General features: G+C 47.4%; 1 protein-coding gene across 6 annotated transcripts in view; it reads right to left on the bottom strand.

Annotated features, from left to right (window-relative positions):
* The window catches only part of LOC119174040 (intermembrane lipid transfer protein VPS13A), a 1,344,268-nt gene that overhangs the window by 897,451 nt on the left and 423,704 nt on the right, over window positions 1-23,113 (bottom strand). For all 6 annotated transcript variants that reach the window (XM_075894208.1, XM_075894209.1, XM_075894213.1 and 3 more), the window contains 2 exons: window positions 22,288-22,400; window positions 2,153-2,409 (listed from right to left, as the gene is read on the bottom strand). In XM_075894208.1, the coding sequence (XP_075750323.1) occupies window positions 2,153-2,409; window positions 22,288-22,400 (370 nt within the window). The remainder of the gene's footprint in view (window positions 1-2,152; window positions 2,410-22,287; window positions 22,401-23,113) is intronic.

Here is a 23,113-nt window from a genome sequence, read left to right as displayed (position 1 = left end):
GAAAATTTGTTCGAATTAAAAGAAGTTCCAATTAATGAAAGCTAAATAAATGCAGGGCTCTAAATGCAGTGGCACATGTGCATTGAGCTAACACACGGCGGAGAAGTTTCAGAAGACTTACAGTTATTCTATTCACAAATCAAAGGACATTCATTAACAATTGAAGTAATCGGTGACGCGCATCTGCACACATTTGCCGTGCAGGGAGTAAAGCGATTTCGCACGCAGCTTGCAAAGCATTCCTACTTCGGCTTCAGCATTCTCCTGGCAAGAGAAGTTGCGCTCGGAAATGTTTAGTGCTGACACTTTCTAAAGACGATGACAAACACGACTGCGTAGCGGAGCCTTCCGCTCTCTGCTACGCAGCCGCAGCATGGCCAGCACGTGGCGAGAAAAGACGAGCGTCTCCACACGGAGAGAAGCAGATCGGCATTTGAGAAAAAAGCAACACTCCATGGCAGCTTTTTTTTTTTTTGGTCTCTTCATGTGCATTGTTGAAAGGAGAAGGGTTACGTGGTAGGGACGGGAAAGAAGAAAGCGTGGCACTGGCGCGTGAGAGACCCCCCCCCCCTCAAAGTGCAGAGTCGTGCTCCCACAAGGGGCAAGGGCTGCAGAAGATAGTGCCTTTTTCCTTTCCTTCAACCATACATTCGTTCAGCCCAGCGACGTATTTCTTTTTTTTTTTTTTCCTATCTCTCTTCGCATGCGGTGTTGGAAGGAGAAGGGTCTTTACGTGGCAAGGACGAAAAAGGAAGAAGCGTGACACGGGCGCGTCGCAGATTGGCATTTGAGAGAGAGCAAACATTCTACGCAGCCCTTTCTTTCCTTTTCATTTCCTTCGTGCGCAGCATTGAGGTGTCGCAGGGGCCACCGCGAGATCGGGCGGGGGGCTGAGAGCATTTTCAGAGTGTGGTATGTTCGAATTAACCGTCGGAAGTGCTTGGGCGTTTGAATGGTCAGGCGTTTTCCTTTATCGGAATACACATAGCTTTGACGGGACTTCATCGTGAGTTCGAATTAACCGAAAGTTTGAATTAGGCGAGTTTGAATCAATGAGAGTCAACTGTATAAGCACGCAAATTTATAAATAGTCACGAGAAAGAAGCAGATATTATTTCGTATGGAAACACAAAAAATATGAATTAACCAAATGATGCAGTTTGAATTAGAAGGCTTTTAAACACATAAAGAAATAGAGGGCCAACCAAAAAATAGAGTTTTGTTTGAGATAACTTAAAGTATGAATTATCAGACTTTGAATTATCACGAGTACACTGTAATTCTGTCAACAGACTAGACTGCATTAGAATACGAGAAGTGGCAGTCAGCTAACTACATAAGAATGAACATAACAGGTAATATATGTGTATGCATTTCCGGTGCAGTTGCAATGTTGCCAGAGAACAGTAAGCACTAGCACGTTTAAGTCAGAAGTATGGAGATGGCTGGTTACGCGAATCACTAAAACATAATTTTTTATTCAAACAAAGTTCAAACCAAGAAACAAGGCCGTCAAGGTTTTTTTCTAGAATAGTACTTCAATAGGGCATACCAAGTGAATATTTGACTTCAGTGTCCTTTTAAAGGATGCACATTGGTCAGTTTCTGCATTAGCTTAGATATCAATGCTCAGTTTGATGGATGCTTAATACTGAAGCTTTGTTAATAAAGTTGCAAGGATTCCAAATCAATGATCAAGGCAGAATAGCATGGCACCAAAATTCACCTATAGTAATTTCGTATCAACCTCCGCACAATGGACCACTACCGCCACATTTTCTTCTCAGAAACAGTGCTGCCAGCACTGATGCAATAGTTATGAGAGCGGCGGTCGCGAGCATGCTGGTTGGCACATTTTCTTCTCAGAGACAGTGCTGTCGGCACTGATGCAAAAGTTATAGGAGCGGCAGTCGCGAGCATGCCAATTGGAGGTATAAGAGGAAGACAATGACCGCGGGTGCACTCGTGACACGCGGCAGCCACGGGCAGCGGGCAGTCGCATCTATGCGGCCCCACTTGCAGCATCCATGCGATATTTGCAGGTTATGAAGCATGCATCTGCCGAACTATTCATACTATTTGAGAGTCATGTTTGAATCTCCTAGCAAACTATAACATACTAGCGTGAGTTGTGCTCAAATTATGCAGGCACCTTGAGAACAATCACTTGGCTGCCATAGTCTCTAGGGTCAGCAAAAAAGACAATCTCAGGCTTCTGGAGAACCAGCGAGTAGGATAGGCCCATATCACGTGCTCCAATGACCGAGTAGTGTCGACCAGTTGAAGGCAGCCTCCCAGGTTGCAGGTCCACATTGCTGCATGGTGGCAGTGCATCGCAGAAGAAGTTCGCCAGGGTCAGCAGGTAGGGCACAGACACCCGCAAAGACATTTCAGCCACCAGGACATCCACTGCAGTACAAACACAGGTGGCTTACTACCCATTTTCGACTCATAAACTTGCAATGCATTTTGGCCATGGCATCAATAATAATGTTCTTTTCATTATTTTTTGTTCTATACAACACTTATACTGCATCAAACATGAGCATTCCTGTTAGCCCACCTAAGCCTCCAGCAGAAACCCTGCCATAACAGTGCACCTGCAACCGGTACCATAGAACATCGCCCATGCAGGAGTTGCGGGCAGTGCATAATAAGTTTGGAAGTTTCAGAAGCATGGCAATCACGTGGCACATTTTCCATCCACACCATGAACGCAGAATTCTCCCACCGACTCATAAGTGGCAAGTGCGGGAGAGAGCAGAAAAAACCACACCAAGTGAATACAGAGCTTAACAACACCAAGCAAGTGACATAATGCGCACGTGTGGCCAAGACAGCCAATATTCCGCCAATAGTGATTGTTGCTGTGCAGCTGCAATAAAGGCTGCAAAAATAGGATCAAGTCTCCCTATATGAAGACAAGCTGGATGTACAAGAGTGAACCTTTTTTGCTGGCTCCAATGCACTGACACATATTGGCAGTAAGCAAGTGACTCTTATGGTTGCAAGAGAAAATGTGTAAAAGCAGGATCATCAGTTCGTGAGTTTCAAACATGAAAATTGATACACGTTGCAACACCTAGCAAAGAAGACTACACAAATGCTGACAAAGGATGTCATAATGTTGTGCACTGTCACTAGGTGGCACTACAAAGTCACAAGTACACACACACCACAACACAGCGAACTCACAGCATGCTGCAATCCAATTTGCGTTGCGCCATCTGTTGCAAGCGTGGTGAAGTAACCCTCTGAATCGCCACGCGAGTCAATGCTCCACAAATCAAACATGAAACTATCTACCCCAATTCTGGCTCTAAGCATGTTAAACCCTCTTCCTGGCCTGATTTTTTGTGCTGTTTTTGTGTGAAATGTTGAGACGTCCTTCGTTGACAGTCTGGAATGTTGACAGCACATGCATTGACGACAGCAGAAGCAACTTTGTCAGGTACATACTACCGCGATGAAAATAAACAGCCACAGGGGAAAGTATGGCTTTCAACTTAGTTGAACTGTGAACTCAGTTGAACTGTGGTAAGGATTGGCTGTGGCAAGGCTTGGCTGTAGCGAAGCGAAATTCGTGCTCTCAGCCAGCATCACCCTAAGCTAGAATCCTGCTCCGGCATGCACTCATGGACTGCATATGTTTATTATAGGTTAGTTATGTCTGGCACTCTGAACCCACACGGGATGTGAAAGTGCCAGCCAGAGCAACATTTTAAATGTGGAGCATTTCTTAACGAACTTTGGCGACCTTTAGCGTATCTATCTATCTATTCCCCTATGACTTTTAGCTTTCCTGGCTGTTTCGAAAATGATATCGATATCAAACTTGGTATGGCATAACATGACTGCATGAAGAACATATTTGACTAGTCATAACATGAAAATCATGACATGTATGTCAAGATTTACATTTCATAATCCTGCAGCTCTTGCGATGGATTCATTCACATGGCATATTGCAAAACTGGTATGGTATGACATGATTGCATGGCCAACACAAGCGACAGACCCTAACATAAAAATCATGACATGCGTGTCATGTAACAACATGACTACATACCATGCTCATGATGCGCTGGCGGCCCTTTTGCTAGCGTCACATATACCAAATTTGCTATTACGGTACGTGAATGGATGACAAAAGTATGTGACTAGTGCAAACATGATAACTATGAGATGAGTGTCATGTAATAACATTACTACATACCACGTTCATGATGCGCTGGCGGCCATTTTACTAGCTTCACTTATACCAAATTTGGTAATACGGTAAGTGAATGAATGACGAAGGTATGTGACTGGTGCAAACATGATAATCATCAGTGCAGGTGCGTGTCATGTAACAACATGACTACATGCTACACTCATGATATGCTCGTGGCCTTTTCGCTAGCTTCACATATGCCAAGTTTGGTATTACGCGACGGCAATGAATGACGAAGGTATATGACTGGTGCAAACATAATAATCATGAGATGTGTGCCATGTGAGAACATGAGTACATGCCACACTCAATGCGCCAATACATTTCGACATGAATCGGTGCGCATGCTCGCCGACGTTCATTTCCGTCGCATTACACCGGCGTTGCCCCGCCAGGCGCCAGTCCTGCCATATACTTGCTGGCGCACCCCTTGCTGCGTTGCTATGACGCATGTGCGTTTCAGCGCGTCCGGCTTCCCTCCGTCACGAAAAGTGAAAGATGCAGTGTTGTCTAGGTAACGCATCAGCATAGAGTAATTTTAATCTATGGCATCGGTGCGAAATGCAGCATGTCGCATTTCGCGCCAGTCGCCGTCAGGCCGCGCCAACAGACGCTGGTCGTGCCTGGCGTCAGACTATGGAGTGCTCGCATTTTGCTAACGCAGCGCCACTGTGCCCAGCGTGCGCGCACATCAATGCTACATTGGAGTATATTGGGCCCTTCATGATGTGCTCACAACGGTTTTGCTAGCTCCACATATACCGAATTTGGTATTACGTGTCATCAATGAATGACAAAATATATGACTGGTGCACACATGATAATCCTGACACGCGTGTCATGTAAGAACATGACAACATACCACAGTCATAGTGTGCTCGCGGCTATTTCCCTCGCTCTTATATACTAAATTTGGTATCCATTGACATGAATAGATGATGAAGGTAAACGATGCTTCTAAACATAATCTTGACATGGAAGTGATGTACGGCATCATTTACTTCCACCTCGTAACGTTGTGCTGATTTTGAAGTGACATATCAACATTTCTCATTCATGCTTCGCATATCATCGATTCCCACTGTACGTGAGATCTGCCAGTTTTTTATAGTTGTAGAGTGAGGCCAGCTGAAAGCACAGATTCACTATCGACAGTGAAGGCACTACGCAGTTTGACTGAGTAGAAAGCCACGCTTTCTACTGTTCACATTTTTTTTTGCATCACAATAGTACACCATTACAATCGCACCAAAAGTGAGCAGTGCATGCACGCACGCGTGAATTGTAAAACTATATTCTACTATTGGCATCAGGGCTATATCTAGAGGGGGGTTGAGGGGGTTCCGACACCACCAAAAGTTTTTTTAATGCCTTAACTTTTCTGGTGATGCTGAAGTATGTACACACCTTCACACCGACCACCAGTTGCCAAAGTTGGCCACTCTACTACAGCCCTAATTAACATGCGGCTTGTGAAAGCATATGGCAATGATTCGGTGCCGCATACTACAGACATGCTGCACGCATATCACTGATGCTGCATGCATATCACTGCTATAAAATGAAACAGCTGGCACCACGCTTGAATCAGTGCAGTAAGTGCACTTACCATTCAGCATGAACGGTCAAATTGTTATACTTTTAGAAAAATTTTGAAGAGGACGATTTACAAGTTTGATATAGTCAAAAATTTAATATATCATTGTTCGAGTTGTGAGGGTGCCATCACTTCTTGTAACACTGTTTTCTCCTCGTGCCACACACGTGTACCCTGAATATGCCACATCAAGGTTTGATCGTTTGATCACCATGCGGTAGGTGTTGCGGTTCTTGCGTGAATTCACCACTATCATCATTACGGTTATTCCGATAGTGCCAGCAGAGACACCTGGCAGCAAGGCTAGGTGGCTGCACAAAAAATATTGGGGAGTCTTTGGCGTTTGGCGTAGACAGTCAAGTTCTGATGTGGGTTTGTGGTCTGTGGAAAATGCAAGTCATGTCTCATAAGTCCCTCGTGATAAATGGAATATTAGCAACAACGCCTTCCTGTTATGTAGTACAGTAAAACCTCTTTAATTTGAACTCGGTTATATTGAAATCTTGCTTAATTAGAAGGATTTCTGTGGTCCCAGATTTTGCAATGTAAATTTGAGTGAATAATTCGAAGCAGGAATCCACACCAGTCCAGTTGATTCAAGAACAGTGGGTGCCAAGTGCTAATTCCCGATCCTGATTTTGCTGCAAATCTACAAAAACAACAGCTCTTAAAAGGCTCTAGGCAATGTACTGTAGCAATAACAATAATAAGTTTTAGGTGAAGCATCCCAGACTCGCCACTACAAAATAAATATTGCCACGTTCCTTTCTCAAGTTTTGTTATAGCCCGGTTAAACTATGTTCAGCGCAAACCGCGCCTGCGGTATTAGATAAGCTTCGAGGCTATAGTATATTGTTTTGTCAAGATTACGCCCACTTCGTAAACCTTTCAGATTATTCTGGAACCTACATCACTGCTAGTGATAATGCTAAAATGTTCGATGGCAAGTGTATAAATGCCGACATGCTTCGCCACTTGTCAGTTGATCGACGGCCGACGCTCTGTTCGCTGCTATCAGTGCCAGTGTCTTACTTTACTTTTGCTTGGCGATAAGTTCGGCCCGAATAAAGAGTTTCTTCTTCAACGTGGCGTCTGCTACTCTCGTTCACGTCACGACCCCGTGGAATCTGGTGGAGGTGCTGCTTTGTTTATGTACTAAACACCCCCGTCAAGCCGTGACCCCCGTCAAGCCGTGAACCCAGAGCACGTCGCGAAAAAGACACCGACGCCAGCCACGAGCACTGAACAAGCCGCAGGCAGCAGGGTTTATCTCCTGAATACGGGCCTCTACAAGACAAGGCTCGGAAGACCAAGGCCATGACCTCGACCGAGGCAACAATGACGACTGCTGTGCCACAGCCTGCGATCATAATGCAGCAGCCAAGGAAACCATCGATTTTCTATGGGTCATTGTTTGAAGTGCCCGAGACCAGGCTAGAGGCCTACAACTGAGTGGCCGCCCTAAACCACTGGGACGCAGAAAAAAAGCTCCGTCGTGTCTATTTTTCCCTGGAAGACACGGCAAGGATGTGGTTCGAGAATCGGAAGTTTGCCCTTCAAACGTGGGATCTTTTCTGCGACGCATTCCTGCAAACATTCATGAGGGTCGCTCGCAAAGAGAAGGCCACTGTGTTGCTGGAGACTCGGGTGCAGCTCACCATTTTCATAAAATAAATGAACCACCTCTTCCGCCACGCTGACCCCCACATGTCCGAGTAGAAGAAGGTCCTGCTCATGTGAGGATTCAAGCAAGAACTCTACGCCGGGCTGATAAGGAACCCCCCAAAGACAGTCGCCGAATTCATTTTGGAAGCATCTAAAATAGCGAAGACACTCGAGATGTGGGCACTGCAATACAACCGTAGCTTCTCGTCTACAAGTTACACCGACATCCAAGTGCTAGAAATCGCCGACTTGCGTGAGACGATCCGAGTGATCATGCAAGAAGATCTGTGAGAATTGCTTCTTTTAGCCCAGCCTTGCGTGAACTCCAACGCGGACGCCGTACGCCAGGAGATCTAGATATCACTGGGCGTTTCTCAGCGTCCAGAGCTGCAGCTGCAAGTAATGAGCTATGCTGCAGTAGCCCGCCGTCACGCCCCTCCTTCACACCCACGCCAGGACATCGCCCCAACGCACTTCCATTGCACCAGTGGTACAGCGCAGTGCACCACCGAAAACCGATGTTTGGCATCCACCTGACAACTCCCGGCTTTGCTACCACTGCGGCGAGGCCAGGCATACCTACCGCCATTGCCAGTATCGACAGATGGGCCTACAGGGCTTCGACATCAATGCGCCATGTCTACAACGTCGAGAACGACCGCAAGACATCTCTGACTACCTCGCAGGAGCGCAGTCGACACTGCGACAACCTTATTGATCTGTCACCACACCGCTACGCCTCACCGCACCGCAGGCAATACACCCACCCTGCTCGCGGGCGATCTCCGAGCCCTTACCCAGAAAACTAAGGGCAGCAACCGATGGAGGTGCGGTTGCTGTACGACAAACCACCGAAGATCCTCCACCGCCGCCACCACAACGAAATCAAAAGCACCCACCGCAAGACGAAAAGGGTCTTAAAGTCGAACTTTCGCAGCATGAAGACTTCGCAACGCAATGTGCAAGCAGCGGAACAAATAGGCGTAGCCGTGATACGATGCCACAACCCAACCGCAACGCATGACGACGAACCAGCCAACTTGACGCAGTATTCAACGGCCACCTCGTCACTAGTCAGCCAATACTTTAGCTCACTATTTCGTCATCAAAGGGCCTTTCGCGACAAAGTTGAAAAAGTGAGGACTGCATGGCAAGGCCCCGAAATTTGGACCGCTGGAGGTCACTTAAGATGGACTTTCCAAGTCAACACGGTGCTGTTATCAACCTGAGGTTTGAGTCAATCACACTAACCTTATAAAACACGCTATAGACCCTACAACCCAAAGGAATCACGCATTTAATGTGCTAGAAGAACAGGTCACCGTGCCGTCTTTCTCCAGTGTTGTCATTTTCGCTGGCACCAAAAAAGCCGAAAACCTTGAAGGCGTCATTGAGGGATGTCAGCACCTTCTTCTAAATCATCACATTTGCTTTGCAAGAGGGATAGCTGAGCTGCGTGACGGCAAAGCAAAGGTAGTGCTGACAAACTTCAGTCACAAATACAGACACCTCAACCGTGGTACGACGTTCACCTACATTGACAAAAAGGAGGCCAGCAATTCATTCGCCCTCTTCAAAGCTGTCGACGCTGCTTCGACGAATCGAGGTCCCTAACCGAATTTCCACGTCAACTCGAGTCTTTTGAAATGCAAGCAAGACCAAGTCCCTGCTCTTGCGATTCAGGTACTGCTTCTGATCATTCTTGAGAATTCGACAAACCCCAGTCGCGAAACATCGCATCATAACAGAAGAAAGTGCCCGAAGAGTTTGACAAAATCCGTATTGTCACGTTACTCTCGACAAACTTGATAAAGAATGGGCTCGTTTAGTTGACTACTCAAGCAGCGGCTCAGAGAGATCGTCTTCGTCTTCTTTCACTCTTCGATCTCACCCAAGCAAACCATGTGGCAATAGTCCCCCCCTTTGAAAGCATCGACTCGATGCTCGTAAATAAAAAAAATGAAGGCATACACACGCAGATACAGAGAGCCAAAAGAGGGAGAGTGCCACTACTCGCAGCGCAAATGAGGAAGTTTCGCCAACGCTTCCGCCAAGCGCAAAAAGAAAGGGCATAAAAACACACGAGAACACAAACAGCAGCAGCAACGCAATGTCACGGCATGTCGTAGCACGTGAAACCACAAGGGCTACTGTGTGAAGTAGGGCTTCAGCCGAAGGACATGCACGGTTTCGGGCCGAAGCTGTCGACGAGAAGACGCTGCGCCGTCCGGAAATACCTCGTAGGTAAGATCTGTGATTCGTCTAAGAACCTTGTACGGTCCAAAATAACGGCTTAGGAGTTTTTCGGATAAGCCTGGTCGCAGGACAGGGATCCACACCCACACTCGGTCCCCAGGGTGGTAGGTGACATTTCGATGGCGGAGGTTGTAACGTCGTGCGTCTGCATCTTGTTGGTGACTGGTGTTTATGCGATCTAGCTGACGAGCTTCTTCGCCGTATTGAGTGTATTGCTCAGCATCTTGAGCAAGTTCATTGCTTTCGTCGCACGGAAGCATAGCATCGAGCATGGTTCGCACGTTGCGTCCGTAAACAAGTCGGAAAGGCGGAAATCGCGTTGTTTCTTGCGTTGCCGTATTATAAGCAAACGTGATGTATGGAAGAATCTCGTCCCAGGTTTTATGTTGTACGTCCACGTACATTGACAGCATGTCCGCTATGGTCTTGTTAAGCCTCTCTGTCAGTCCATTGGATTGCGGATGATAAGCCGTTGTTTTTCGATGACTTGTGCAGCTCAGTTTAAAAATGTTTTCCATCATTCGTGCTGTAAACGACGTCCCTCTGTCCGTAATCACGCATGACGGGGCACCATGCCGTAGGACGATTTGGTGCACGAAGAACTGCGCGACTTCAGAGGCCGTGCCACGGGGTAACGCTTTTGTTTCAGCATAACGCGTGAGATAATCTGTCGCAACTATAATCCACTTGTTCCCAGAGGACGACAAAGGGAAGGGCCCGAGAAGGTCCATTCCCACGAGGTCAAACGGTGTCCGTGGTGGTGTGATCGGCTGGAGCAGGCCCGCGGGTCTCACAGGCGGAGTCTTGCGGCGCTGGCACTCACGGCAGCCTTTCACATATCGATGTACACTAGTTGATAGTCGCGGCCAGTAATACTGTTGGCGTACTCGGGCGAGAGTTCGCGAATAGCCCAAATGTCCTGACGTGGGCTCGTCGTGGCACGCCAAGAGGATTTCATCACGCATGTCGGTAGGAACAACGAGTAGGAAGGCCTTGTCGCTACCACGGGCGTTTTTCTTGTAAAGGATGCCTCTCCTTAGACAAAAAGAGGACAGTTCGCGAGCAATGTGTTGAGGGACCTGAGAGTTGCGGCCTTCCAGGGAATCAATGACTGGGCGTAATTCATCGTCTGCCCGCTGCTTTGACATAAATTCGGAGTCACTAACTGCTCCGAGAAAGGCATCTTCATCTTCGGAGCCCCTGACAGCGTTTTCCACAGGTGCTCGAGAAAGCGCGTCGGCGTCTTCGTGTTTGCGCCCTGACCTGTACACAATCGTAATGTCAAACTCCTGCAAACGCAAACTCCACCGTGCGAGACGGCCGGATGGATCTCTGAGATTTGCCAGCCAGCAGAGCGAGTGGTGGTCAGTCACCACTTTGAAGGGACGACCGTAGAGGTAAGGCCGAAATTTGGTCGTCGCCCATACGACTGCGAGGCATTCTTTTTCTGACGTAGAATAGTTGGTCTCAGCTCGAGAAAGAGTACGACTGGCGTAAGCTATCACATGCTCAACGCCGCCGTGTCGTTGTACAAGGACAGCGCCAAGTCCGACGTTGCTGGCATCTGTATGAATTTCTGTAGCAGCGTCCTCATCAAAATGGGCAAGAACAGGGGCTGTTTGCATTCTCTGTCGTAACTCTGTGAACGCTGTATCTTGTTCTGCGCCCCAAGTAAAGGGTACGTCATCTCGGGTGAGTCGCGTAAGAGGTTCAGCTATCTTAGAGAAGTTGGCGATAAATCGGCGATAATACGCGCACAAGCCGAGGAAACGGCGTACTGCTCTTTTATCTGATGGGACAGGGAAGGCGGCGACAGCAGCAGTTTTGTCTGGATCAGGTCGCACTCCATCTGCACTAATGACATGTCCCAGAAATTTCAGCTCTTCATAGCCGAAATGGCATTTTTGGGGTTTCAGCGTAAGTTCAGCTGTGCGAATGGCTTCCAGAACCTTTCTCAGACGCTTCAGATGTTCTTCAAAGCTCTCGGAAAAGATGACCACATCATCGAGGTAGACAAGGCAGCTTTGCCACTTCAAGCCAGCGAGAACTGTGTCCATCATCCTCTGAAAAGTGGCTGGTGCAGAACAGAGGCCGAAGGGAAGAACTCGGAATTCGTAAAGTCCGTCTAGAGTCACAAACGCGGTTTTTTCTCGGTCTCGTTCATCCACTTCAATTTGCCAATAGCCACTCTTTAGATCGATGGACGAAAAATACTTCGCACGTCGTAACTTGTCGAGGGAGTCGTCTACTCGTGGAAGCGGGTAGACGTCCTTTTTTGTGACGCTATTAAGCTTCCTGTAGTCAATACAGAATCGCAGCGTTCCGTCTTTTTTCTTTACTAGAACGACTGGCGAGGACCAAGCGCTGCTGGATGGTTGAATAATCCCGTCATCGAGCATCTCTTTTACTTGTGTCTGAATAGCCTCGCGTTTTTTGGCAGAAACGCGATAAGGCTGCTGCCGGATGGGGCGGACGTCATCGTCGGTAATAATTCGATGCTTCGTGAGGTGTGTTTGACGGACTTTAGAAGAAGAGGCGAAGCAAGATCTAAACTCCCTTAAAAGGTCGTGAAGTGCAGCCTTTCTCTCGTCTGAAAGCGTCGAATTAATGTCGATGTGGTCTAGAAATTCCTTATCCTCATGCGTTTCCTCGGACGCGAAGCACTCCGTGACGTCGGCAACAGGTTCTCCATAAGCTAGGGTGGTTCCACGGAAAAGATGCCGGTGCTCGTAATTGAAGTTCGTAGCTAGTATCGTTGACTGTCCGTCACGGACGCGCACAACACTTCGGGCGGCGCATACACCTTGGAGCAGCAGAAGTGATAAGTTGCTTTCAGCCACCACGTCGCCGTCTTGGAAGTCTTCACAAGTGACTTCGATGGGAACAGTTGCTCGAGGTGGCAGCGTCACACTGTCATCAGCCACACGCAGCGCAAGTCTACGGCAGTTATCGGCGTCTCGATCTGTTGCGCCTTGAGTCGAGAAGGTCACGATGCGCTCACGGAGATTTATGATGGCACCGTATTCCCGAAGGAAGTCCATGCCGATAATCAGCTGACGCGAACAGTCGGGGAGAACGAGGCAGCTGAGCACAAACGTTGACGCACGAATTTTCACTCTTGCGGTACAGCGACCCAGCGGTGTTACAACGTGTCCTCCAGCTGTTCGAATTCGCGTTCCATTCCACGGCGTGATCACTTTCCTGAGATCTTTCGCTAGCCTCCCGCTGATGATCGAATAGTCTGCACCAGTGTCTACCAATGCACTGACCTGAAGACCGTCAACCAGCACAGGTATGTGGAGCGACACGCGGTCACTAAGTTCAGATGCGGATGTCGGCGTTTCTTCGGCACTGCGATTATTCTCTGACGAAATGCCTTCGGCGTTGCGTGCAAGCATCGATGGGAGGTCTTCCGCACTTTGAGTCCCAGCGACCTTGCCCCCGAAGGCCGCTGCCTTCAGTTTTCCCGACGAGGGCTCGGGGAGCGTTCCCGTGCCGTCACCCCAAAACGTGGCCCAGTGGCTGCGGGTCTCCTCGGAGATGGTGACCGCGATTGCCGTCGTGTAAAGGGTGCACGCTGTTGCGCGAGATATTCTTCGATATCTCTTGGCCTTTGACCAATTCGAGGACGAGGGGAATTGACGGAAAATCCGCGCAGTCCAAGTTGCCGGTATGGGCATTCGCGGTAAATGTGACCAGCCTCACCGCAATGATAGCAGAGGGGTCGTCTGTCTGGCGTACGCCAGAGATCAGACTTGCGCGTCGGTGTACGGCGACTATCGATGCCCAAATCAGCGTGCGCTGACTGAATCGCGACTGACGGCATCATTGTCTGGATCGGGACGTATGGCATAGTCTGGATCGGGACGTGCGGCACTGTCTGGATCGGGACGTGCGGCACTGGCTGGATCGGGACTCCTTGACCCGAAAGAGGAGTGGCAGAACGCAAGGCTTCCGCGTACGTACGACGGCGACTGTCAGTAGACACAGGAGCCGTTTCCAGATCAACCGACGTGGGCGGAAAACGATGGGCGTGCAGCACCTGCTGGACCTCGTCGCGGATGACACTGGTGATAGAACCAAGATCGATTTGCCTTGTCCCGTACATCTTTTCCATTTCTTCCCGGACGACAGATCGAATGATCTCGCAAATCCATTCGGGGCTCTTGCTCCCAGGGCTGGCGAAAATCTCGGCAGTTGAGGCAGCATTCACTTGACGGTCAAACTGGGCAGACCGTTGGTGCAGTACTCGCTCCATTGTTGCCGCTTCAGTAAGGAACTCAGCAACACTTTTGGGGGGACTACGCACCAAACCAGCAAAAAGTTGTTCCTTCACACCACGCATGAGGTGGCGCAGCTTTTTTTCTTCTGCCATAGCAGGATCCGCTCGCTTGAAAAGCCGTGTCATGTCCTCGACGTACATCGACACGGTCTCGTTGGGCATCTGGATGCGTGATTGAAGTACACGCTCCGCCCGTTCGCGGCGGTCGGGACTCCTGTAGGTCTCCAGGAGGCGACGCTGGAACTCGCGCCAAGACGTCAGAACATCATCCCTGTTCAAAAACCATGTCTTGGCACCGTCTTTTAGGCACGTGTACACGTTCCGGAGCTTCGCGGCATCATCCCAGTAATTGATCGCTGCGACACGTTCGAACTCACTCAGCCAGTCGTCAACATCTTCATGCTGCGCTCCGTGAAAGGGGCTAGGCATGAGCGGGTTCTGGACGGTGCAGTAGATCGGCGTGGAAGGTGTCGGAGCTTGCATGGAATCTTGTGTCGAAGTCATAGTCGCTGCGTCAGTGGTTGGTGTCTCAGGCGGTAGGCCTCGTTGGCGGCGGCTTACTCTATGAACAGGAGTGTCCACGGGTGCAGGGCTTGTGTTCCGGCTGCTGGACGGGGTCTTGGGCATCGGGTGGATTGCGAGACGTTGTACCCAGCACCTCCACCAGTCTTGTCACGTTACTCTCGACAAACTTGATAAAGAATGGGCTCGTTTAGTTGACTACTCAAGCAGCGGCTCAGAGAGATCGTCTTCGTCTTCTTTCACTCTTCGATCTCACCCAAGCAAACCATGTGGCAATATCGAGTCCTGACCCATGCACGCAACGGCGTAAAGAAACAAATCGACGAAATGCTAGGCGACGACAACATTCAGCTATCCAAAAGTCCATGGGCGTCACCCGTGGTAGCAGTGAAGATGGACGGAACCCTACGTCCTTGCGTCGCTTACTGCTGCCTGAACGAAATCACAAAAATGATGTGTACCCTCTTTTACATATAGACAACGCCCTGGACCCACTCCACAGCGCATTATGCTCTTCTTTGATGGACCTCAAAATGGGCTATTGGCAAATTGAGATTGATGAGAGAGATTGAGAAAAGACAGCCTTTATCACACCAGATGGCCTCTTCCGAGTTTAAAGTCATGCCATTTGGCCTTTGCTCACCGCCTGCAACGTTTCAACATGTCATGGACACTGTGTTGGCTGAATTTAAATGGCAGACTTGCTTCATGTAATTGGATGTTGTCATCATGTTTTCGAGCATTTCCGGCGCCTTGAAGTGGTACTTTAAGCTATCGACACCTCTGGACTGGCCCTGAAGCCAGAGAAATGTCGCTTTACGTACGAGGAGCTGTTGTTCCTAAGACACGTGATTAACAAGTCTGGAGTCTGTCCAAACCCATGGAAAACAGCTGCTATTGCTGATTTCCCGCAGCCGACTGACAAGAAGGCTGTACGCCAATTCCTCGGATTATGCACTATCACAGGCGTTTCGTCAAACATTTTTCACAGATCGCCGAGCCACTAACTCACCTCACAAAAAGCAACACTGAATTGAGGTGGAAGCGGCACATGAGAAAGCATTTCAAGAACTTAAACGACACCTCTAGACATCAGCGATACTTGTGCATTTCGATGAACTTGCCGAAACAGAAGTGCACACCGACGCAAGCAGCATAGGACTCGGCGCCATCCTTGGGCAGAGGACTGACGGCGTGGAAAGGGTCATCAATTATGCTAGCCGATCGCTATCCAAGGCTGAAGCCAACTATTCCACAACAAAAAAGGAGTGCCTTGCCATCATCTGGGCAGCGTCAAAGTTTCGCCCCTACCTTTATGACGGGCCTTTGAAAGTTGTGAGAGACCACCACGCTTTGTGTTGGCTAGCTAACTTAACAGATCCTTCGGGTCGCCTCGCACGGTGGAGCCTCAGACTTCAAGAATTATATGTCACCGTCGTTTACAAGTCTGAAAGAAAATACTCTGACACTGAATGCTTGTCTTGTGCCCCCATCGAACCACTGTCGCCCAACGACCTGGATGAGGACAGCTTTTTAGGAACAATAACTGCCGCCGACTTCGCCAAGCAATAGCAAGCTGACCTGGAACTCAGAAGAGTTGTGGAATACCTCGAGGATAACAGCACGACTCTTCCGAATGTTTTCAATAAAGGACTGGAGTCGTTCTTGCGAAACAGAGTTCTCTTAAAAAAGAACTTCTTGCCCCTTCGAGCCGACCACCTCCTTGTGGTTCCTTCAGCAGTGAGAGCAGAAGTACAGGAGTCCCTACACAATGACCTGACGGCACAAAACCTTGGTGTTTCCTGCACACTCGGGAGAATACAAGAAAGGTACCATTGGCAACACCTTATCATGGACGTCACTTGTTACGCGAGGAAATGCCGAGACTGTCAGCGACGCAAGACCCCGCCGACAAAGCTAGCAGGCTTTTTTCAACCGATGGAACCACCTCCCTGACCGTTCCAACAAATCGGGATGAACCTACCGGGGTCATTTCCAACGCCGAATTCGGGAAACAAATGGATTGTCACAGCTACTGACTACCTTACCCGCTACGACGAGACAAGGGCCTTGCTCAAAGGCAGTGCCATCGAGTTAGCAAAGTTCTTCATCAAGAACACTGTCCTGCATCACGGAGCTCTACAGTTCCTCATTACTGACAGAGGTACGGCATTTACTGCTGAGCTCACCCAAATGATTTTGGCAAACAGCCAGCCAGCCACCACCGTACGACAGCGTACCACACACAGACCAATGGTCTCACCGAGCACCAAAACAAGACTATCGCCGACATGTTGGCCATGTAGTCGAAATCGGACACAATATGTGGGATGCCACTCTTTTGTACGTGACTTTCACATACAACATCGCGATACAAGAAATGACGCAGATGACGCCTTACAAGTTGGTCTACGGAAAGACCCCGGCAACGACGCTCGACGTCATGTTACCCAACGTCACCGACAAAGAAAACCTCGATGCGAGCGAGAAACTTCGGCGTGCCGAAGAGGCCCGACAACTTGCCCACCCCCATATCAAGAGGAAAGAGACGACGAATTGCCGCTGTCACAATCTTCGGCGACACTTCATGGAACACCAGCCCGGTGAACCTGTTTGGGTTCTGCGACAATATTTTGGACCATACAGGGTAATTCAACGTCTCGGCCCACTCGATTACGAGGTTGTCCCCGATGGCATCACGAACTCTCAACAACGCCAATCGCGACCTGAAGTCACCCTTGGCTTGTGCCTCAAGCGGTTTCATGCACGTTAACGAACTGAATCATTGTACTTTGTTATTGTTATTGCTGTATAATAATTTATTGCCTCTTCTTTCTTGCATTACTTTTTATACTTTCTTCTTTTGTTAAGCATTGGGGCGATGCCTTTTTCAGAGGAAGGCAATGCCACATTCCTTTCCTCTAGTTTTGCTATCGCCCTGTTACACTATGTTCAGCGTAAACCCCGCCTACTGTGTTTGAGAAGCTTGAAAGCTATAGTAGATTGTTTTGTTAAGATAACGCCCACTTAGTGAACCTTTCAGATTAATCTGGAACCTACGTCGCCACAAGCGATAACACTGAAATGTTCGATGATAAGTGTATAAATGCCGACACGCTTTGCCGCTTGTCAGTTGATCGACGGCCAACACTCTGTTCGTCACTATCAGTGCCAGTGTCTTACTTTCCTTTTGCGTGGTCACACGTTCAGCCCAAATGAACAATTTTTTCTTCTACATAAAGTCTTCTCCCTTCGTTCACGTCATGACTCCCCGACAATAAATAAAGTAAAAGGTATAATTGTGATCAGCTTAAATGTACACATGTGGAAAAAAAAAAAGATGCGCTTCATTGCAATAAGGGCAGCATGCTGTATGCAACGCCAGTGCATCGAGTGCTCTGTTCGTGTCGGTACTCTTCCATGTCCTCGTCTGTTTGCGCTTACTCACAATCTATGAATGATTTACTTATTCATTCTGAGATTAATACGTCCTGTTCAACATCCCAATACTACCATATGATTATGAGAGATCCCGTAGTGGAGGGTGACCACCTGGGGTTTCTCAATGTGCGTTCAAACACGGGCCTACAGTATTTTCGCCTCCTTCAAAAGTGCAGTTGACCCAGCTGGGATTCGATCTCGGGAACTACAGGTCAACAGCCCAGTACTCCATTATTTCTGAGAGTACAAGGATATTAATAAAGAGCAGCCTGACTGAACTTGAGATGCATGCAAACCTCCATTTGGTAGTTGGTACAAAATTTGCACACATACACCACTGGTGGAGTCAATACATACCCAAAAAACTCAGTTCAAGAACTTCAAAAAGAAAAGTAATGATCATGCTTTTCAGTTGAAACACATCGCAAATTCTATCACACTGGCCGTTATTAGATTCTTTATTTTACCAGAATGGGCAAATGGTAGCCGACGCTGCGATCAGCAGGTGCCATGCTCCCCACTTGTCACAACTGTATTGCAAAGAAGCATGTCTTTATTTCTGCAGGTGCGTATTTTAGCTGACCACATATCCACTTTAGTTTTTATTTAGGTATTTATTTTTCTACTGACAGCACCGAGGCAAGCCACTTACCCTCATTTCTGGCACAACAGGGACCAGCTACAAGAGACCAGTGCTGGGTAGTTGGCATGCCAAAAAACAGCACCTGGCGAGTGTCGGGACACAATAACTCTACTGCTTGTGCCCAGGTGACCGGCCCCAGTGTACCGCAGGGAGAGCACGCACGTGTGTCGCTGCAGCACTTCATTTCAGAACGGACAGATCGAGAAGCCATTGCGCCTGTAATACTGCACAATGGTTAAAAAAAACTTTGTTCGAAGGCTACTTTTACATAAAGAGCACTCGAAACTGGAGAAAAGCTCTGCAGAGCAGACTGCATCTACGCATGAGGCATCGAGAGGACAGTGCTTTGCAGTGATGGCGACTCCTTCATCATCATTTTTCGGTTGCGTGCTGAATTTCGTGTTAAGCTAGTGCCAGCTGATAAGCCCCTATTGATAAGACTGTGCGGCGACAATACCATACTCCCCACTTCTGTAGTAAAGAAACAAAAAAAAGCAGAGAAAGTAGTACTGCTGTGTCAATTTCTTTTTCTGGCATCATGTGTACATCCTTTCTACAATATTTATGCATGTGGACGTTGATTAGGCAAACCACCGTGACAGCATAGCACGAGTGATGTCGGGCTCCTATGCTTGACGGTGCAAAATAAATTTTTGTCCATGGCGGCCGCATTTAAATGGGGGTGAAATACAAAGCACAGCCATGAGCGAAGATATATTAGTGCATTGAAAAACCACAAGTGGTTTAAATTAATCTTGATAACCACGCTACAGCGTGCCTCAAAATCATATCTTGTTTGGCACATGAAAGCCTAACAATTGATGTTGAACAGACATATTTATTTTACGCAGACAGAGGCAAGCGGAAAAACTATAACTGTGTGTAATGCAAACTAAAGGATGAGTAAAAATCAAAGACATTCAATCATTCTCTAGCAAAGCATAAATTCTGATGTTGCTTAGCCAAGTCAGTCAGTGAGAAAGAAGCTCACCTCATCTGCTGACTCCAGAAATCTAAGCTTCGAGTATTTTGCTGCTGTATTCGTAACAAAAACCCTGTCTTCAGCACAAACTTAGTTTAACAGAGGCCTCTTAGCATCGAATACTCATCACGAGTGTATCTTTTAGTAGTTCAGCAGCTTAGGCGAACGTACTTCCGCATAAATCTTGTGGACAGGGCAGCTTTCCTTCCATGCCACTGTTCGCAAATTATGTAGACTACTTACTTGCATCATTCACTTCACGTGGGGGAATCAGATAGAGTTTGGTGGTGGTGATCAGATGAAACTTTTTTTTACATACCTCGTGCGTATATTGCATAATATTCAAGTTTTATTTCTCGCAAGACCCCATATAAATTTGGCTTTTTCGTCCTAGTTTCTACTGATGGGGGTCTTCAATAATGAATCTGGCAAACAGGCACAATTCGGTTTAGAAACCAGCCCGATATTACTATACGGGAGAGTGAGCAGAATATATTTTGCTCGTCTGACCGTTTGGATGCAATGCCACCTCTAATCTTATTGATAATATAGAGAAGGAAAACCGTACAGGCATACATCCTCCCTCATTTCAAACTATTCCCACACTTGAATACCAGGATCCTATGGTTTTGTCTCGGCACTGCTCGCTCGTACCGCCTGTACCAGCTGCCCCTCTCCACTGCGGGAGCAGCTCAGAAATTAGCGCTTCGGCCGGCAGCGCACTGCGGAAACTCCAGCGCTGGTTTCCTATTGCTGGAAAACATTACCCTTGGAGCTGCAAACGCGGCAGCACAGCAGGCGATCACCGCTGATGACTTTGAACAATTCAAAGTTCCCTGCATCCCACTTTTTGTGTGTTTTGTTAATTTGAAAACCTGCTTAATTGGAAGAATTTTCGCAGTCTCAGTGACTTTGAATTAACAAGGCTTCACTGTATTTGTTATGTTGATTGGGTGTATTGGAATAGTGAACAAGATTGTTTTAGCGTGTCACTAGTGGCATATATGATTGGGCTGGCAAAATTGTAGGTTGTAAACATATTTCAAAAAACATACACAGTTTTTTAGTTTGCCCGAACATGTCTAGTGTCTCTGTGTGTCTACTGTCTTCCTGAACATGTATACTGTTTTCCCAAGATCCTACAGACTGTCAACAGTTTACTAGAGGCAGAAACCAATGAATTTGTAGACTGTGAGGAGCTCTGTTGATGAACAAAGAGAGGTGCCAACAACTGCCAAAAATAGGAATTTTATGTGTTTACTGCTGAACAAGGTTTAGTGCAGCACAGGGTAAGATTCCCTGAAGCGATGCGTCAAGCAGCTCGACGACCCCTACCTAGGCCAGAGTACAACAGCAAATAAGGCCATTATTATGCTGTTTATCTCTGCCAATTAAAATGGCAGTGCCGCAAAATCCAGCCAGTTGATGTCTAATATTTTATTTGCTCTCCTGTAAATCTTTACAAAAAGCAAGTTAAGAAGCTGCTGAAGATCCACTACGTAGTATTGATTTTTCTGAAGAGAGCTCAATTTTTCCCAGTGATTTGTGCAACTTTGCTTATCTTGAAGTTTTCAACAGTTTCTATATTTTTGCATTAACGAGATATTACTGTATTCCTGCAATGTGGTGGCACATGTCAAGCAAGGTAAATGATTGGAAAAGTTACCCATTTCAATCATACAGGCAATGACCAATATGTACATCTTTGACCATCCTGTGACTGGTAGGCGATGATGTACATGCACATCCTTGACCCTCAAAAAATAAACCTCTAGTTAATTCTCATACAATAAAGTGGGGTGACAGGAATGCAATAAACACAATAGGCATATGCCTGAAATCTGGTTTCCATTATAACACACATTGACAGGAGTCCACCCTATGTACGGAAAACGCAGAAGCCTAGCTAATGCTTCAGCCGCACACAGTCATACTGCGCACGATTAACGTCCCCTCCCCATAGCTCTAATGATCGCAGCTTCAAGGGTTCGGGAGAATAAGGCAACAGGCTAGGTCAACAAAACAACACTTTATTGCTACGTCAGCAATAATGTGTAAATGTTGCGTAGAGGGACTGTCCGCTCTAAGCAGATAACAAAGGGTAGACGCTTACGCCTTTGGTCGTCAACGTTCTTGGCGCGTAGGAAGTATCTGGGGTGGTCCTTCGTCAGTGGCCGGCGCAAGAGAGCCCTTGTCACTGTCACGCTCATCTTGACCAACCTCCCGGTTTTCTTCTCCCCAATGAGGGTTGGTTCTCTCGCTAAAAGAGGGCAATGCGTTTCACGTGTGCCGGCCGTGGAGTGACAGGTCCCTTCGAAAGAGGCTTTGTTGTCTCGTTTCTCGAAGTGACAGACATGTCCTCACAACAAGGCTGCCGTAAAAAGGAAGAAACTATGGGAGCACGTGCATCTCCAAGATGTGTAGTAGGCAAGCCCAGACTTTTTTATGAGTGGAATGAGAATATAATACACGAGACTTGCAACAAGTTTCAGTTCCTGTTTAGCCTGCAAACAAGGCTTCCAATCCAAGGTTTCCGCTAGTCATAGCCTATGGAACACACAACCAACATGAGAAATGTCATGCATTACACTGAGCTGCTGTCCCCCCTCAGCCATTCCCCAAAATGTTTTCAACACAGATATTTTTTGAGACTCCGCATAAAAATACAAGTTTGTCCGGCACTTACCAGTTGCATCTCCTGATGTAGTCTCCCTGTATGTGATATCGACCATGTTAGGAGAGCTGACACTGATGCCAGCAGTCACTGTATCAGAGTCTCCAGTGCATGAGCAAACCACCCTGCACAGTAGTGGACAAATGATGTAGTCCTATACATGTTTTAGGTAGTGAACCACACTGAAGCTTTTCTATGGTAATAAGTTCCCACAAACTCAGGTGTGTGCATTCAAGAGCTATTATGCCCAGCCTTCAGCATGTCACTGCTATCAGTGTATGCCCAGCCTTTAGCATGCCACTGCTATCAGTGGTGGCCAAGCTTCATTCTATGTTCTGATTGCAGTAACAAATAGAGGGCAAAAAGCCAAGTGCCCCACCTACAAGCAGTCATAAAATGCTAAAAATCTGCTACAACACCAAGTCATACAAGACTGAAAACAATCTTATAATAATATGTAAAACAAAAATGCTAATAGAACTCACATTCACTGCTTACACTATATTCTATTAAAACCAGTCATTGTCTGCTTTTTCAAGCAGTGCTAGAAGAAATTCAATACAAGTTTCCTCATGAAACACCTATCTCAATAACAGCAAAATTTTCTTATAAATCTCTTGCCACATGCACCTGTCGACAAATGTCTTTGACACTGTTTTATACAGAGTCAATGACATTTGGCAACTTCTAAAATAATACATAAAACTTGTTCGAGCTCTAATGTCTCCCCCTTGTTTTTTTTTTCTTTTATTTCAATGTAGACCACCGGCTTTTGCTTGCACATCTGAACGCACGCATGTGGTGTGGCTGGTTTTTGTTTCATCTGTTGGGTGGTTAT

Source organism: Rhipicephalus microplus, chromosome 5 (genome assembly GCF_043290135.1).
Source record: "Rhipicephalus microplus isolate Deutch F79 chromosome 5, USDA_Rmic, whole genome shotgun sequence".
NCBI lineage: Eukaryota > Metazoa > Arthropoda > Arachnida > Ixodida > Ixodidae > Rhipicephalus > Rhipicephalus microplus.
The sequence above is the reverse complement of the archived record's forward strand: the minus strand, read 5'-3'. Positions and strand labels throughout refer to the sequence as shown.